Source organism: Drosophila novamexicana, unplaced genomic scaffold (genome assembly GCF_003285875.2).
Source record: "Drosophila novamexicana strain 15010-1031.04,08,12 unplaced genomic scaffold, DnovRS2.1 tig00000193-arrow-pilon, whole genome shotgun sequence".
In the NCBI taxonomy this organism is placed as follows: domain Eukaryota; kingdom Metazoa; phylum Arthropoda; class Insecta; order Diptera; family Drosophilidae; genus Drosophila; species Drosophila novamexicana.
The window spans coordinates 3,013,263-3,029,834 of record NW_020824787.1 but is presented as its reverse complement, the minus strand read 5'-3'; the positions used below and the strand labels follow the sequence as shown (position 1 = coordinate 3,029,834).

General features: G+C 41.5%; 8 protein-coding genes across 9 annotated transcripts; 6 read left to right on the top strand and 2 right to left on the bottom strand.

Moving 5' to 3' along the window:
- Window positions 1-93: 93 nt before the first annotated feature.
- On the bottom strand, window positions 94-2,240 carry LOC115758709 (protein ANTAGONIST OF LIKE HETEROCHROMATIN PROTEIN 1-like). Its single transcript, XM_030699458.1, has 3 exons — window positions 1,187-2,240; window positions 1,019-1,131; window positions 94-956 (listed from the first exon to the last, which is right to left on the bottom strand). The coding sequence occupies exons 1-3, from the start codon at window positions 1,406-1,408 to the stop codon at window positions 155-157; spliced, it is 1,137 nt and encodes a 378-aa protein (XP_030555318.1). The 5' UTR covers window positions 1,409-2,240; the 3' UTR covers window positions 94-154.
- On the top strand, window positions 2,235-4,380 carry LOC115758708 (FAS-associated factor 2). Its single transcript, XM_030699457.1, has 3 exons — window positions 2,235-2,409; window positions 2,483-3,550; window positions 3,609-4,380. The coding sequence occupies exons 1-3, from the start codon at window positions 2,287-2,289 to the stop codon at window positions 3,807-3,809; spliced, it is 1,392 nt and encodes a 463-aa protein (XP_030555317.1). The 5' UTR covers window positions 2,235-2,286; the 3' UTR covers window positions 3,810-4,380.
- A 304-nt stretch (window positions 4,381-4,684) lies between these two features.
- On the top strand, window positions 4,685-5,744 carry LOC115758843 (PRA1 family protein 3). Its single transcript, XM_030699623.1, has one exon. It carries the CDS (start codon window positions 4,960-4,962, stop codon window positions 5,584-5,586), a length of 627 nt encoding a protein of 208 aa, XP_030555483.1. The 5' UTR covers window positions 4,685-4,959; the 3' UTR covers window positions 5,587-5,744.
- A 56-nt stretch (window positions 5,745-5,800) lies between these two features.
- On the bottom strand, window positions 5,801-7,673 carry LOC115758842. Its single transcript, XM_030699622.1, has 2 exons — window positions 7,175-7,673; window positions 5,801-7,122 (listed from the first exon to the last, which is right to left on the bottom strand). Exons 1-2 carry the CDS (start codon window positions 7,582-7,584, stop codon window positions 6,219-6,221), a joined length of 1,314 nt encoding a protein of 437 aa, XP_030555482.1. The 5' UTR covers window positions 7,585-7,673; the 3' UTR covers window positions 5,801-6,218.
- A 304-nt stretch (window positions 7,674-7,977) lies between these two features.
- LOC115759251 lies at window positions 7,978-8,795 on the top strand. Its single transcript, XM_030700152.1, has 3 exons — window positions 7,978-8,083; window positions 8,146-8,366; window positions 8,460-8,795. Exons 2-3 carry the CDS (start codon window positions 8,148-8,150, stop codon window positions 8,793-8,795), a joined length of 555 nt encoding a protein of 184 aa, XP_030556012.1. The 5' UTR covers window positions 7,978-8,083; window positions 8,146-8,147.
- LOC115758535 lies at window positions 8,760-10,886 on the top strand. Of its 2 annotated transcripts, XM_030699227.1 has the most exons (5): window positions 8,760-8,937; window positions 8,995-9,924; window positions 9,983-10,227; window positions 10,284-10,457; window positions 10,513-10,886. In XM_030699227.1, exons 2-5 carry the CDS (start codon window positions 9,745-9,747, stop codon window positions 10,733-10,735), a joined length of 822 nt encoding a protein of 273 aa, XP_030555087.1. In that variant the 5' UTR covers window positions 8,760-8,937; window positions 8,995-9,744; the 3' UTR covers window positions 10,736-10,886. The 2 variants fall into 2 exon arrangements, with proteins under 2 accessions (XP_030555087.1, XP_030555088.1); XM_030699228.1 differs by lacking the exon at window positions 10,513-10,886 and having other exon boundaries at window positions 10,295-10,424.
- A 283-nt stretch (window positions 10,887-11,169) lies between these two features.
- LOC115759250 lies at window positions 11,170-12,163 on the top strand. The gene is made up of 4 exons (XM_030700151.1): window positions 11,170-11,349; window positions 11,407-11,651; window positions 11,703-11,876; window positions 11,939-12,163. The coding sequence occupies exons 1-4, from the start codon at window positions 11,170-11,172 to the stop codon at window positions 12,159-12,161; spliced, it is 822 nt and encodes a 273-aa protein (XP_030556011.1). The 3' UTR covers window positions 12,162-12,163.
- A 594-nt stretch (window positions 12,164-12,757) lies between these two features.
- On the top strand, window positions 12,758-14,343 carry LOC115758716. The gene is made up of 4 exons (XM_030699469.1): window positions 12,758-12,981; window positions 13,035-13,279; window positions 13,336-13,509; window positions 14,052-14,343. Exons 1-4 carry the CDS (start codon window positions 12,766-12,768, stop codon window positions 14,260-14,262), a joined length of 846 nt encoding a protein of 281 aa, XP_030555329.1. The 5' UTR covers window positions 12,758-12,765; the 3' UTR covers window positions 14,263-14,343.
- Window positions 14,344-16,572: the final 2,229 nt, after the last annotated feature.

Sequence of the window (16,572 nt, the reverse complement as noted above, 5' to 3'; positions counted from 1 at the left end):
AACAAATCAGATTCATTTTCGACTGCGTGTAAGAAATTGACGGCTTTGAATTTATAAGCTAAATTTGAAAGTTGCCAGATTTCACATTTAAAAAAAAAAAAACGCAAGCTAGTTTTGATTAAATATTAATCATCAATTAATTTATGCTTGTGTGCTACGTAGTATGTATAAAGCCAGCCACAAGGCCATCGCGTTTCTTTTCCGCCGCTGATGTGTGATCCCAATCGACCAGTCCGTGCTCCTCGAACACGATGCTGTTCTGATTGTCTGGCAGCATCTCAAAGTCCAAGGTAGCATCTTCAATGGGCTCACCACACTCCAATATAAAATTGTGCAGCATGCAGGTGGCGGAGACAACAATGCTGCCCACTTCCATTGTGCCCACATCAAGCGATTTCAGGCGTCTAAAGCGCGACATCAATGCCGCAAAGGCGCGTTCCGCGGGCGCATTCCACAAATGCACAGCCCGATTGTAGCGTATGTGACATGGTGTCAACTCCCCATTGTTGTCCGCATAGGGCGTCATCAGATTGAGCAACAGTGGATACATCATTTCGCCCACCAGATGCTTGTGCGGCGGCATTAGCGGCTCCTCCATGTCAATAAGCCGCTCGAAGAGCTCACTCTTCAGCAGCACACACTGATTGTCGGACACATCGATGTGCACATCCAGAAAGCGACTGCGTTCGTCGCACACCGCTTGCAGGGCCAACGACGCATACTGCAGATGACCATCCTCCTCGCGCACAGGCAGCTTCAGTGGAATGCGGCACTCGTCGATGACGCCCACAACTCCAGGCAGTTGGCTAATGGCGCTGCCACCGCACGCATTGTCCGCCGGCCACTTCACGTAGCGCGGCATTAGGGCAGCAAAAGCAGCGGTGACCCACTTGAAAATCTCGTGGCCGGAACTTTTGGATATGGCAAAACTGTCGCCCACCTCGCGGAATGATTTTCTGCGTGTGCAAGCAACAAAAATATAGGCTCGTTTTATTTTCAATGTTACGGCCAAGCATACTTGCCACTTAGAAGTGTTAATGTGTACAATAATTTCTCAGGAAGCGAGACGCGCCCAATTGGCTGATGATGTTCCGCACCGGCTATAGCTTTGCCGACGACCTGGAGCAGCTTCTGTGAGAGGAAATGTTATGGGTAGCAATAAATAGTTATGTTCACTCTTATTCACCTCAAAGCTGCTGCGCTGCATGCGGAATTGTTCCTTGAACTGATCATCCTGATATCGTGGCATGGAGTGTATATTTTTATCTAACCCCTCCTCAGCCGATGTACTCAGGACACTTAAGGCACTCTCGGACGTAACTAGCCGCACTGCCTCGGCCAACTGAGGGCCCAGACCCTCGTCCAGAAAAAAGTTCAGCATAAATGCTTTGTGAGCGCGTGCATTCATTGTACATGGAAAACTAGGTAAACAAAATCAAAGTAAACAAAAGCACACAACATTAACAGCGACAGCTGAGAGTGCTCAAAAACTTTAACATTGCTGTCATGTTAACTACTATGTAAACATAACAGAACGTAGAGATGATACTCTGTAAATACATGTAGCTATTATCGGCTTATCGAATTGACATTTTGTTGTAAAAAATTATGCAAATTCAATATGATTATATAAAAACAATGTCGCTTAGAATATTATAACGGATGCCAAACCGGCTTATAAACAATTTTCCTATGTGACCATTTGCAAATTCCAGCTACATTAATGAATCGATTATGTTAAATAACAGTTGTTGTAAGCTGCAATTATAACAGCCAGTTAGCAGCTGCTTATTTCAAATTGATGACTTATCTGCCGAATTTTCATTCAGACAACATAATAAACATATTGCTATAAAACGTTTAATTGCATCTTCGTTGAAATTTGAACTTCAAGTAATTATTTTTATTTTTTATTGAAAACTCGAGTTACGATCGCGTTTTTAGGGGAACACAAATAATGGCTCGCTGTTAATAACAGCGAGCAAAATGCTAAGTTTTTGGATGCCAAAAAACATATGTTAGATGAACGACAATTAGAGGTTCCGTTCGTTCAGCTTATTTAGTGAGTCTTGGCCGTGCAAATAATAAATTTGCCACTATAAATTATAGAAATTGCGCATCCGTTTTGCCAATAGCAGCGGACAAAGGCCAAAACCAAAAGCACAATCGCGCCACAAAGCAGCAATAGACACGCAGAAAAGACGCAAACACTAATAAACCAACAACTACAACTACAACAACAACAAGAACAACAACTAAAACGACGACAACAACACCTGCTGCAAAATGGAGGCGGAGGGTCTGACAAATGAACAAACGGACAAAGTGCTGCAATTTCAGGACTTGACTGGCATCGAGGACATGAACGTCTGTCGTGATGTGCTCATACGTCATCAATGGGATCTCGAGGTAGATGCGCACCGTTTCGCTGCGAATGCAATTAATTAACACTTTTTGAACTTTGTGAACTTTGTCGCTGCAGGTGGCCTTTCAGGAGCAGATGAACATACGCGAAGGTCGGCCCACCATGCTAACAGCGTCGACAGATGTTCGCGCTCCGGCTGTTATCAATGATCGTTTCCTGCAACAGGTCTTCTCAGCGAATATGCCCGGCGGCCGAACGGTGAGCCGGGTGCCCAGCATTGGGCCAATGCCGCGCAGCTTTACGGGCATGCTCGGCTACGTGATCAATTTTGTGTTCCAATACTTTTACTCGACTCTGTCGGGCATTGTCCGTGCATTTATTAACATTGGCGGCGGCAACGAGCCGCGCATCATTACGGATCCGCTGGCCGATGTAATGAAGTTCATACGCGAGTATTATGAACGTTATCCGGAGCATCCGGTATTCTATCAGGGCACATATGCCCAGGCACTGAACGATGCCAAGCAGGAGCTACGCTTTTTGCTTGTCTATCTGCATAAGGATCCAACCCAAAATCCGGATGTGGAGTCGTTTTGCCGCGACACGTTATCCTCACGCTCAATCATCGACTATATTAACACCCATACGCTGCTTTGGGGCTGTGACGTGTCCACGCCGGAGGGCTATCGTGTCATGCAAAGCATTACGGTGCGCACCTATCCGCTGATGGTGATGATTAGCCTGCGAGCCAATCGTATGATGGTTGTGGGCCGGTTCGAGGGTGATTGCACGCCCGAGGAGCTGCAACGCCGTCTGCAGGCGGTGATAGCTGTCAACGAAGTGTGGCTCAGTCAGGCGCGCGCCGATCGCCTGGAGCGCAATTTCACACAGACGCTGCGTCGCCAGCAGGATGAAGCCTATGAGCAGAGTCTGCTGGCTGACGAGGAGAAGGAGCGCCAGCGCCAACGGGAACGGGACGCCGCTCGCCAAGTGCTGGAGGCCGAGGAACGTGCTCGTCGCGATGTTGAGCTGCGCAAAGAAGAGATTGCCAGGCAAAAGATTGAGCTGGCCAATCTGGTGCCCCCCGAGCCACCAGCCGATGCAATCGATGCCATCGCCGTTGTATTTAAGCTGCCCAGCGGAACGCGTCTGGAACGACGCTTCCAGCAAACTGATTCCATTTTGGTAAATACAAAAGTTTACTCTTATCAATGCCAAATCGTATAATTTGTATTATTTTCAGGACGTTTATCATTTCCTCTTCTGCCATCCCGCATCGCCGGATGAATTCGAAATAACAACGAATTTCCCCAAGCGTGTACTCTATTCCAAGGCGGCCATAGACGCCGCCGAGTGCGCCGTCAATGATATCGTCAACAAGACACTTAAGGAGGTCGGCCTCAAGAATCGTGAGGTGCTCTTCGTCAATGACCTGGAAGCGTAACCAACCTCTACCACCAAAAAGAAACTATAAAAAAACAACAACAACAAATAACAACAAAAAAAGCAAGCAAATGAATGATAACTAAAATCATTGTGTTACCAGCTAAAAACGCATTACCAAAAAACTTGAACCAAGTTTGAAGTAGTCGTAGTCCTCACGTCCCAGAAACTTGGGAGGGATTTAGGAGGTTAGACACATAACACATATTCCTAATTTAATCACAAATATAAACATAATTGTTTAACAATGTTTATGTTGACTTTCGTCTAACGGTGCCCCCGAACACCGATTCCCCCCCAAACTTCTTTTCGAAACAATTTCCATATATTATTTTTTTTTCATTAGGTTTTTCTTACACAAATGTTGCTTTAGCTGTACTTACGTTTGAATAATTTAATTTTACAAATTAAATAGAAATGAAGACATCATGACAAAATACAAAAAGTGTCTAAACTAGTTTTGGTAGAACTTTATTGATTTACGTATAATGCAAATACTGTGAAAACGATAAGCAATTTATAGATGGCTGAAGAACAAGTTGATGCAATTTGATTAATAATAATTATAATTTTAATAAACTTAAAATTTCGTAAACGAGCATAAGTTTACGAAGATTCTGAAAAAAATTGCTAAATAATACATGAAGTTATTTTTTTTTAATCCACATAATTTGAATTAGTGGCAAGTTTATAAATAAACATAAAGTTGAGAATCGATACCAGCATCGATGCGAATTTGTTTTGCAAGGCATCGATACGCTGACATGCAGGCAATATTGAACACAGGGTGACTCACGTGAGCGAATCTCATGAGTCAACTTGTTAAAGATATTTGTTGTACTTGCTAAAAAGCCACACACTCAATTAACGCGTGAAGTTTTGTGAAATTGCCAAGATTTACGCTGGACACACAAAGCGGCAACTGCAGTGATTCCGAGGAAGATTACGTTTGGCATAATAACGACGAGCGTGCACATCTCCTGCCCAAAGCAGGCCGAGCATCGAGTAGTTTTGGCTTGCGGCCTAAGTTAAGGCAGCTGGCGTCTCAGCTGTTTGACCTAGAGGAGGTGCAGCAAATCAAGCGTGGACTACGTCAAGTGAACTACCAGAAACTCGCCCAAGAGCTGAACAACAGTAAATACCCCAAAGCGATGTCGGCACCAACAACCTCTTCAGTGGGCGATGCGGCCGCAGCGCTCTCTGGCAATTTGCAGCTGCCGCCGCTGCGCACTCTGGATGACTTTGTGCTGGGCTCGGCGCGCTTTCAGCTGCCCAATCTGAAGGACTTTGACAAGTGGGGCAATCGTGTGGTCAAGAACTTGCTGTACTATCAAACCAACTATTTTCTCGTCTTTCTGGCCATCTATGTGATTATGATTGCCTTCAATCCGACGAAAATCATAAGCGGCTTGCTGGTGCAAGCCCTGATCATTGCCATCATTTGGCAGTTCTTCAGCAGCAAGTCGAAAACGAATTTCATAGCCAGCCGGCTCACTGGCGGCAATCAAATCCTGGCCCAGCAGAATGCCCAGCAAAAATGGTACATCCTGGCGGGTGCCTTGCTGGCCGGTTATTTGTTTTTGCACATGATTAGCGCCGTGTTGTTGACCGCTTTTACCCTGCTGCTGCCCATCTCGGTGACCTTTATACATGCCTCGCTGCGGCTGCGCAACATCAAGAACAAGCTGGCAAATACCATTGAGAGCTTTGGACCATCTACGCCCATGGGCGCCTTTTTGGATGCATTGAACGTTCGCGCCGATGGAGTATTGAATTGAAAAGACAGCAGCAGCTACAAGTTGCAGCTGGAGCTAATGCTGATTGTTGGCCATGGTTGAGGAACGTCTACCCTTTAATAGTTATGCATGCTGATGCTTTAAATCACTGTATCCATATGTATTGATTCTTTTTTATAAAATTAAATATGATTTCTTATTATCCATGTATTTCTTGCTACAATAAATGTCAATAAAGTTGTCCCCTCAAGTATAGTATGATATAGACGCTTGCAGTTCGTGTGTTACGTGGCGCCAAGTGTGAGTTAAGTGATTCACGTTTTTAGATAAGATTATAGATCTACTTTGGTAAAGGTATCAAACATATAGTTCCTATTTAAACTCTCAAAAAGCCTTAAGCTTTCAGCTGCTTCCAAATTTGCCTATAAACTTGGAATCTGCATCCGGGATAAATCATTTGGGATACACGCAAGTCACGCTTCGACGACATTTAGATATATACTCGACTGTAACCAGAGACAATCAAACGGAGAGACATAAGCTACGCGCAGGCACAGATTTGGGTAAAAGGATAAAACCCTTTAGGGACTGGAACTTTTTCTCCTAATGTCCATATGGGAATGCACCAATCCAGCAAATTAAATTGCCAGCTGTAGTGTCCTCTACTGCTCTGTCTATTCCACACAGTCAACGAGCGCCTCAACTATTTTGGATTCCAGCTTACAGCCTGCAATCTTCTTCATGCTCTCGCGCAATTGAATTGTTGCATTACATTTGACTAGCGGCTGTTGCAGGCTGCAAAGCCATTCCTTGGGTACCTTGTGCTTGGAAGGGCATATTGGCATCTCCTCCAGAAAACTGGCTGGACAGTAGGTCTCGTCATGCAGTTTTACAAAGTTATGCAGCACAACAGCAGCTCGAATGATCTTCTCGGCATTGCCCGGACTCTGACGCAGGGGCAGGGAAAGGACACGCCAACGTGACATTAGAACACTGAAAGCCTTATCAATGCTACCAGCTAGAGCACGCGACAAATGCTTATTGAAATGCAGCTGATCTTGGTCCAACTGCTGCGTTACATAAGGAGTAACCAGATGCTCGAGCATGGGAAACGACGCGCCTGCTATGAATGTGTATATAAAGTTGGTTTTTCGTTCAGCCTCAGGCAATGGCTCTGCGGGCAACAGGTCGCCCAATTGCTGGCTCAGTAACGGCGCGCCGAAATCCTGATGCCAATGGAGCTGATTGTTGACAGCATCGGTCACTGTGGCAATGTCAAAGCACGTAAAGTTCAGATTTGCATCGCAGCTGGCCAACAGTATCATATCATTTTCGCTCTTGTAGGAGATGTCCAGTAGCTTGGCATCCACTGCGCCCAGACAATGTGGCACTTGCCATGCCTCCTGGTAGCCGGCAACAATGTTACTCCAATCCTCCACATTCGGTTGGGGTAGAAAGGCTGGTGCCAGCGTGTTCCACAGCACTTCGCTTGTTTCTTGCACAATGCAACGCACTGTAGAGCTGCCCATTTTGAAGGCCTTGGACAAATCCACCACACGCTCTGCATTGGATAAATAGCTACAAAAAGAGTATGCTTGAAACATAAGAAACTCACTCGCATTATACTCACACCAGTGTTAGGAAGAGCCTGCACTCCGGCGGTATGGGTCTGCGTATGGAGTTCTTGTTCAATTGCTCGCCCACCAAACTGAAGAGCATGTCAAACACCTGGGGAGTCATGCCTGTGCGCAGACGAAATTCATCCTGGTTGTGTGCAGTGTGAAAGGTGGTGGCAAACAGTCCATCAATATCGCGACTCAGATTCTCTTGTTTTACCCAAAATCTTCGATTGCTGCTGCGCTCAGCGTGTGCTGTTGCCATGGCTCGCCGCCTTTTGCTCGGCGGGGACATGGTCTGCTCTCGTTGCTCTGGCAAAGGTGAGGACAATGTACGCTTTTTTGGCCATTTTGCGAGTACATGCAGTGCTTTATAAGCTAAGGGCACAACTTGCTGCAGCCAGTGCAGCTCTTTGATGTCCATTTCCACGAGAATTGAATTCTGCGCGCAGAAAACGTTACTCCATCTGATTTCGATATGAATTATCGATAATCAATCAGCTGCTCAAAAATCGAAATCAATGTTGCCAATCTTCATGCAGATTTGGTTTTCTGAAGTTTAACACCTTATTTTGCATTATATTTTCTTGATGACCTGAAGGTATAGAGTTTGAAAATATGAATTAATAGAACGAGAAAGTTTCAACCATTTTTAGGTTAGTTCCTAATGAATGTATCTATTTATAGCAATATTTTCTGTTCGATATTTCAGCTGTTTATGATCTTCGGCAGTTGGCAACACTGAATCTAAGTAATTTACTGTAAAACCATAACAGAAATGACGTTAAGTGCGATTGTTTACGTCAGCCATTTCTGCTATCTCTGATCATCAACAGTTGGCAACGCTGAATCTAAGTTACAGTTATTAAATGCGATTGTTTTCTTACACTAAATTCCAAAACCCGCTTCAGAAAATTCACTGAGTAGTTATATTCTTAAAATTTATTGTTAAACTATGATGTTAATTAGCTCTTTGGAAGCGCAGACATGTCGCAGCAATTGGATATTAACTGTGATTCACTTATTGAGATAGCGCCCAGTGAATGGAACATTTTACTCAATCTCTATGCGAAGAAAAAAAGCGAATCTTCTGGATATCCGTTAATAAGCAATTACATCAAATGGAAGGCCAAAGAACCCGATTTGGATATTCAATGTTTATCACTAAACGGGGACTGGCAAGCCGACGGCACTTTTCTAATGATTGTACATAAAAACAGACTCGATAAGTGTGCAGAGTTTTATGCTAGAAAATATATGCGACTCCACATGATGCTCATTTTTTGATATATTTTCTAGGTTGGCAATCGAACCCAGCGAAAAATGGTGTTCTTTAATACACTAAGCGAGAGTCTGGAGCGTTTGACCAAGGCGCTGCTCTGTTTGCCATCTGGAGTTGTGGAATATCTACTCCATGATTATGGCCAGCGTCTTGTGCCCGCAGTCGATGCCTACATTAGAAAATGTGCCAACCGACAGCTGCAAACAACGCAAACAGCTTGGTACAAAGCCAGCAAAGAACTTGTTGCTACCTTCTCAACGGAGTATGATTTTAAAAGCCATAAATTAACCATTGTATCCATTGACGTTTCTATGCTTTTAGGCCAGCTGCTGGAATCCAGTTGCGCAGCTTGAATACTGCCGATGCTGCAACCATAAATGAGAACTGGCCCTATGGCTCCAAGGATTCTGTGCAGTTTGTCAAGCGTCTGATAGACTACAATGTTTCAATTGGTGCCTATGATGCCCATGGCAAATTGTCAGCCTGGTGCTTAAGGTAGTCCAACTGTCAGTTAACTAAATAAACCTTGTATCTAATTGATGACCTTTGCAGATTGCCAATTGGTGCGCTGGGCTTGCTGCAAGTCATGGAATCTCACAGGCGCCTCGGCTTAGGCAGTTTGATGGTGCGCGTTTTATCCAGGAAAATTTCTGAATTGGGCGAAGAGGTCTTGGCACCTGTTGTCACGGAAAACACGCCGTCGCGGAAATTGTTTGAGCGACTGGGCTTTCAGAAAGTTGATAACGTCTATTGGACTGGCTAGAAAGTTTTAGTTGCCTTCACATAAACGGATAAACAAACTAAAAAAAATAAAACTGTGAATACGCACCATCAATATGGAAATCTAAGAGTCCACAAGAGAACTTTTACTGTATCGCAACCATTGTCATATGCTGCGAGTTCTTCACTTTTGGCACGGTTTCTTTTGAAGAGCTTTGAATAATCGATGGACACACATAAATTTGACGCCAGCAAATTTGCCTGGGTCACGGTCACTCTCGTTGGTCGCCAGATGAATATTAATAGCATTGCAGATGTACTTTCATAATTGCTTCCCTTTCGGACGATCCGCAACAAAATGTTCTCTGAGAGAGTTTGCGGACTGGACTCTCCCAATTTCTGTTACTGTTGCGACAATTCGAAAAAGGGAACTTATTTAATATACAACCCGTACATAGTAAATAATTGCATAAGCGCCTTTTGAAAAAGATTTTGCCATTCTAGAATCAGTTCGTAATTGCTGGAGCAAGCGTTTCGTTCTAACAATTAAGCACATGTTTATAAAGAGAAATTACTGCTAAAATGTTGGAATTAGTTCGCGATGATTGGACGCTGCTGAGAGATTTGTATCGAAATGATCGTACGAGTCTGACGGGCTATGATTTAATTAATAACTATATTTACTGGCCGGATCAGGCAGAAAATGTGAAAATTTATACAACAAACGAAAATTGGCTGAAACACGGCAGCTTTGTGCTAATTGTTAGTAGCTTTCAATTTACATGCGCTTTGTGTTTATTAATTATAAATTATATTACAGCACAGTTCCAATGACAAGGCAGATGTTTTCTTCAATACGTTAAATGGATCTTTGTTGGAACTGCAAGCGCTGCTCAGTTCCTTGAAACTAAACAGCAGACATTGGTTTTGCGGCTATAGACATCTTTTGAGAAGTATTGTTGACAAATATTGTGCGGAAAGGCGTTTGAAGCTTAAGAAGTTGGAGCATTTAGAAACATTTGTCTATTATTTGCCACAATCGGCGATTCAACCATTTGATTGCCGGTAAGATGAAATATTGTTCGCGATGATATTTTATAATTTACTTACACGCTTTTCAGCTTAATTGCAGATATCAGTTTCGGTCCCCTGGACATCAAACATGCATCTCAAGTGGATGAGCACTGGCCCCACCGTTCAAGTGATTCCCTAGCATTGATAAGCGATCGCATTAGAAATAATGTCAGCGTGGGCGCTTTCGATAGGGACGGCCAGTTGTTGGCTTGGTGCTTGAGGTTATTATTTAAAATAATACGTTTTCACACGCTTACAAATGTTTTCCATTGACAGATCCTTGCAAGGCGGCCTTAGCAATTTGTATGTTCTGCCCCCGCACAGACGTCTCGGACTGGCCTCGTTGCTGGTGCGTTTTATGGCTCAAGAAATTGCAGCAACAGGCGCTGAGGTTTTGGCCACAATTGCGTTTGGCAATAGGATATCACAGATATTTTTTGAAAAGCTAGGATTCAAGCTCATTGATAATATATACTTTACCACGGTGCCGGCTTATTGATCGAAAGTTATGCAACTCAAAAGCAATTAGTTTTTAAATATGCATTTAAGCGAGACATTTAGAGGCTTAATAAAACCAAGAACAGCTCTGAGCTGGCGGGCACAGAATATTTTCAGAGCACTTGGTAGCTTAAGCTAATCTTTTTAATAAATCTTATTGTAATCAGCAAATTTCCACATGGGTTTAATTATTTACATTTAAATGCGCGGGCTTCTAAAACTTCCTTCAAATAACAAATTATCGATAACAAAATTGATGCTGCTTATTGAACAGGGCGGCGAATTGATGTGTGCGGCGAATTGAAATGCAATATGAGACCGGCGCAGCTACAACCGAACCTCGTTGCAGTTGCTGTTACGACGCGCTTCGAACGTGTTCGGTCTGGTCTGGTATTTATATTAAAGCGAGTTTCTCTTAAGCACTCAATATCAAACATGTTGGCAATTGCTCGCGATCAGTGGAGGCTACTGAGAGATTTATATCAAGGCGAGCGTACGAATCTAACGGGCTACGATCTAATTAACAGTTTTATCTGTTGGTCAGAGTGTGGTGAAAATGTACAAATTTATGTGACAGACGCCAATTGGCCGAAACATGGCAGCTTTTTGCTAGTTGTAAGTAGATATTAATTTATTTTTATATTCTATTTCTTGAATATTTGTTTATCACAGCACAGTTTTGGCAACAAGGCGGAGATTTACTTCAATACACTGGGCGAATCCTTGGACCAGCTGCAATTGTTGCTAAGTTCTTGGCAACTAAATGTGAGACATTTATTTTGCGGTTATGGAATTCGCTTCAAACACGTTGTCGAACAATATGGGCTGCGCAGAGGTCTGCGCTTAGGCCAATTGGAACATCAAGGCACATTTGTATATCATTTGCCACATTCGGAAATCAAACAACTCGATTTGGGGTAAGTAAAAACTGCTTATAAGAATTCTTGTTTGTTTACAATTTTGATTAGCCCAATTTCAGACATAAAAGTGGGTTCCTTGCACTTGACACATGCTGCCGCAGTGGATGCCCATTGGCCTTATCGCTCGAATGACTCTTTGATGTTGATAAGAAATCTTATACAGCATAATATCAGCGCAGGTGCCTTCGACAGCGAGGGACAGCTGCTGGGCTGGTGCTTAAGGTAATCTCGATTAATAAATGTACGTTTAATTACCTACTAATACCTGGCTCTCTCTCTCATAGATCTCCACACGGCAGCCTAAGTAATTTGTACGTTCTGCCCCCGCACAGACGACTCGGACTGGCCTCGTTGTTGGTGCGTTTTATGGCTCGGGAAATTGCAGCAACAGGCGCCGAGGTTCTGGCCACAATTGTCTTCGACAATGAAATATCTAGAAAATTGTTTGATAAGCTGGGATTTAAGCATATCCACGATGTATATTGGGCTGTTGTGCCCGCGTCCTGATCAAGTTTCAATTAAATACATATGCTTTTCAGTCAAATGATATTAATTGTATAATAATATTATAATAATAATAATAACAATAATAATAATACTATTAATGATAATAATATTATTTATTCGTATAAAAAATTAAAATGTCATCAAAATAATTATATTAATAGTTAATCAAAATAAAACTCAAAATAAAATATTTGATTAAATTTATAAATTCACAATTTTTATGTTAAGCTTATTAAAATAGCGCAAAAAAGGCAAATGAGGATAGATGAAGCTCAAAACATTAGAGAATTGATAGTAAAGTAATGAAGAAAGCAAATGAATATCAAATAATTTTTAACGAGGGCATTTAATCTAACTGAAGCCCTTATCAAATCATAAAGTTTTAATCAAGCCATAAAGCCAGGCAGATTTTCGTTGTTCTTTACAGATATTTTGTGCAATGTTAATCGTGCCAGCTGTTAAATAGCACACACACACACACGCACAAGTTTATCAGCGCACACATACGCACATAAATAGCTATACATGTATACATAATGCTTACATTGAGTCAAATGAATTATTGCTCTGCTCAGTTGTGTTACAGCCTTTCGGCGAGTCGGACATGTCGCAGCTGCAATATAAATGCCATACTCTGGTTGAGATAGCGCCCAGCGAGTGGAAAACTTTACTCGAACTCTATGAGTGTAAAAAGACGGAATCAAATGGATATTATTTAATAAAAAACCATATTAACTGGCTGGCCAATGGCGACAAAACTGATGTCAAATGCTTCTCGCTGGACGGCGACTGGCAAACGGATGGCACTTTCCTAATGATTGTACGTAGCTCAGAGAAAAGAAACAAATATGTAATACGATGTGTGTTTTGTAGAAACACTTGGCGTTCCACAAAGAAGTCTCTTTCAATACGCTCAGCTCGAACCTGGATCGTTTGACCAATGCGCTGCTCTGTTTGACATCCAAGCCCGAGGAGACATACGTGTTCGCTGCCTATGCGCAGCGTCTTGTGCCCGCCGTAGAGTTCTGCGCCAAGCAATTGCCGAACTTACGGCAAGAGACCACGCAGACAGCTTGGTACAGTGCCAGCAGAGAGCTGGTGGCTACCTTTTCAGCGCAGTAAGTTAGTTAATTGCAGACCCTTTGGTTAATTCATAAACACTTGTATTTTGTAGGCCACCTGCTGGCATCGAGCTGCGCGGCTTGTGCTTAGAAGATGCCCCAACCGTAAATGAAATCTGGCCACATCGTGCCGCCGGCTCCGTGGAGTTTGTCAAATTGTTGATAGTCCACAACGTTTCGGTGGGCGCCTATGACGAACAAGGCAAATTGATAGCCTGGTGCTTGAGGTGAGTTTCGCTTCAATATCACCACACAACAAAGCTGCAAAGCTAGCAACATGTAAGGTTGTTCGGTTCACATCGTTATTGAGCTGAACCGGTTCAAAGCTGGAATTTCAAAAGTCCAGGCAAAAGTTGAACTAAAATCCAACTAGAAAACATATTGACACAGATCAAGTCCCTATGCACAAATAACTTTGTACCCAAACATTTCATTTATCTAATTATTTATAACAGATGCAAACTTTGGGAAAATATAGCCCTGATCTTGCATATGAAAATAAGTAAGATTTGCTATATTTTCAGTACAACGGGCATTTGTAAATTAAATAGTAATGAAAATTCAACATATTTGACAGGCTTGAATTTTAACATAAGCAGAAAAGAATGAAATGAGCAAAAAATGGTTTGGTTCAGTTTTAGGCTCGACTGTTCCTTAGCTTGGTTCATGAAAAGAACTATTTTGATTCAGGTCTTAAACTGGTTCAGCTCAAAAGATACTTGGTACAGATTTACGTATAGACATCTAAAGCTTTCTGTTTCTGTTTTAGATTGCCAATTGGTTCGCTGGGCCTGCTGCAGGTGCTCGAATCCCATAAGCGCCTCGGCCTGGGCAGTTTGATGGTGCGTTACCTATCCAAGAAAATCTCTGAAATGGGCGACGAGGTCCTGGCGCCTGTTGTCACGGAAAACACCCCATCGCGGAAAATGTTTGAAAAGCTGGGCTTTCAAAAAATCGACAACGTATACTGGACTTGGTAGATGGTATAGAAAAGTATTGAATAATGCATAATGTTAATTATCATATTCCAAATTCTGTTAATCCAACAACAAATAAATGGTTTTTATAGATGCAAATAAAATCCAACTGGTTTTGATTTTTCTTTTGTGAATATTTCGGATCTAAGCTGTAGCTATACATTTTATAACCTAAATTTCTTAACGAATTTTTTTTGTTTTTGCCAATCTTGATTCTCAATATAAATGTAAATGTTTTTAAACTAACCTTAACTCCCTTTCCTTCTTTAATGTGCCACGGACAAGGCCTGGCAACATTATTTTTGGTTAAAATTCATGTGGAAATACATACACACACATACATATATATACACACATTAATACATACATACATACAAACACATACACACATAAAAACATACACACATACATACATATGTACCTGTATGCATGCCTACTTACATACATACTTACATACCTGTACACATACATACATACATACACACACATACATAACTACATACATACATACATACATACACACACATACTTACATGCATACATACATACATACAAACTTAGCTACTAAAGCCTCCTGGTCCGCCCCCTTGGTGCTCCTCCGCCATGCTCCACCGGCTCCTCAGCTGCTAGCATTGAAGCCGCCTGCGTCTTATTCAAAGGTGAAACCTGCAAACCTTACTTACATTTTTGAGAATCGAGGAGGAGGGCAGCATTTAATAAATACGTTTTCTTATTTCAATTTGCCGCGCATTAAGCCAAACTGATCTGCTATTGGTATAGAAGACAATTTACATACATACATACATACATACATACATACACACACACACACACACACACATACATACATACATAATTACATTCGCACATGTCAATTCAAGCAATTTGGCATCTAAATCTGACAGCATTATTCTTAGTCGAAGTTCATGTAAAATATCCTATATAGACATCGGCCAAAATTTCCCAGCCCCACAAATCTCATCAATTTGGCATCTAAAGCGGGCAACAATACTTTGTTTCGTATGAAACTCTGCTTTATAAATGATTAATTTACACATTTTAATACGTAACCCGTCAGACCTGTCGAAATATGATTTATTAGCTGAACGAAACGAAACGAAATGGAAAACAAATTGAATATAATAAAATATGACTTATTTAAAAAAATTTCAAATTGAAAATCTTAGAAATCGATTTGTAATAGCATTACGTTCGTAAATTTACCAGCCATAGATTATGGATTTGCATGTACGTAACGTAGGCAAAAGAACTGTATATTTGTTTCTTTGCGAAAGGGGGAAACACCCGAATTATCACAAAAGCTGAGGCAAGCCAACTTTCCCAGTAAACCCCAAGCGATAAATGACAAATCTCTTGTCATAATACGCATAGCCGATAAATCAATATATATATAATGCCATCCTGCGCATTGTTAACGCCAAAATTTTTTTAGAATCTATACGAATAGCCCATGAATATTAATATCTGTAAATATTTGCTCAAACAGTTATGGTCCGCAAAAAAAAAGGTAGAGAGCGACAAGAATTAGCATTCTGATCGCATTGAAAGAAGTTCAAGAGCGTGAAACAGTTGAAAAGCAAATAGCCGACCGACTAGTAGCTACCCTGTAAACAACATCGAATTTCTGTTACATAAATTTAAACATTTGTATCACGCTTATTGCGAGCTTTGCCTGCACTAGAAATTAATCTTTATCGATACTTATCGATTTTTACATTGAGACATAATACTTATCGATACTTATCGATTTTGAGACTAGGATACCATCTGTACCGATACTTATCGAGTTTGATACCAGAATATAGTTCTTGTCGATACTTATCGATTTTGATACTATGATATAATCTGTATCGATACTTATCGATTTTTACACTAGGACATAATTCTTATCGATACCAATGGATTTTGAGACTAGAATATAATCTGTAGCGATACCTATCGATTTTGATAACAGGATAATCTGTATCCATACTTATCGATTTTGATACTATGATATAATCTGTATCGATACTTATCGATTTGAACACTAGGACATAATCCTTATCGATAGCAATGGATTTTGAGACCTATCGATTTTGATAACAGGATATAATCGGTATCCATACTTATCGATTTTGTTACTATGATATAATCTGTATCGATACTTATCGATTTTGAGCAAAAGGTTTTCATTGATAATTTAACATAGTGTATATCTAGAATGTACATTAATGAAGTAATTGCGTAAGATGCATTCTACTAACTTTACATACCTCGCTGTTACATACCTAGGCACAAAACCAACAGACCCTT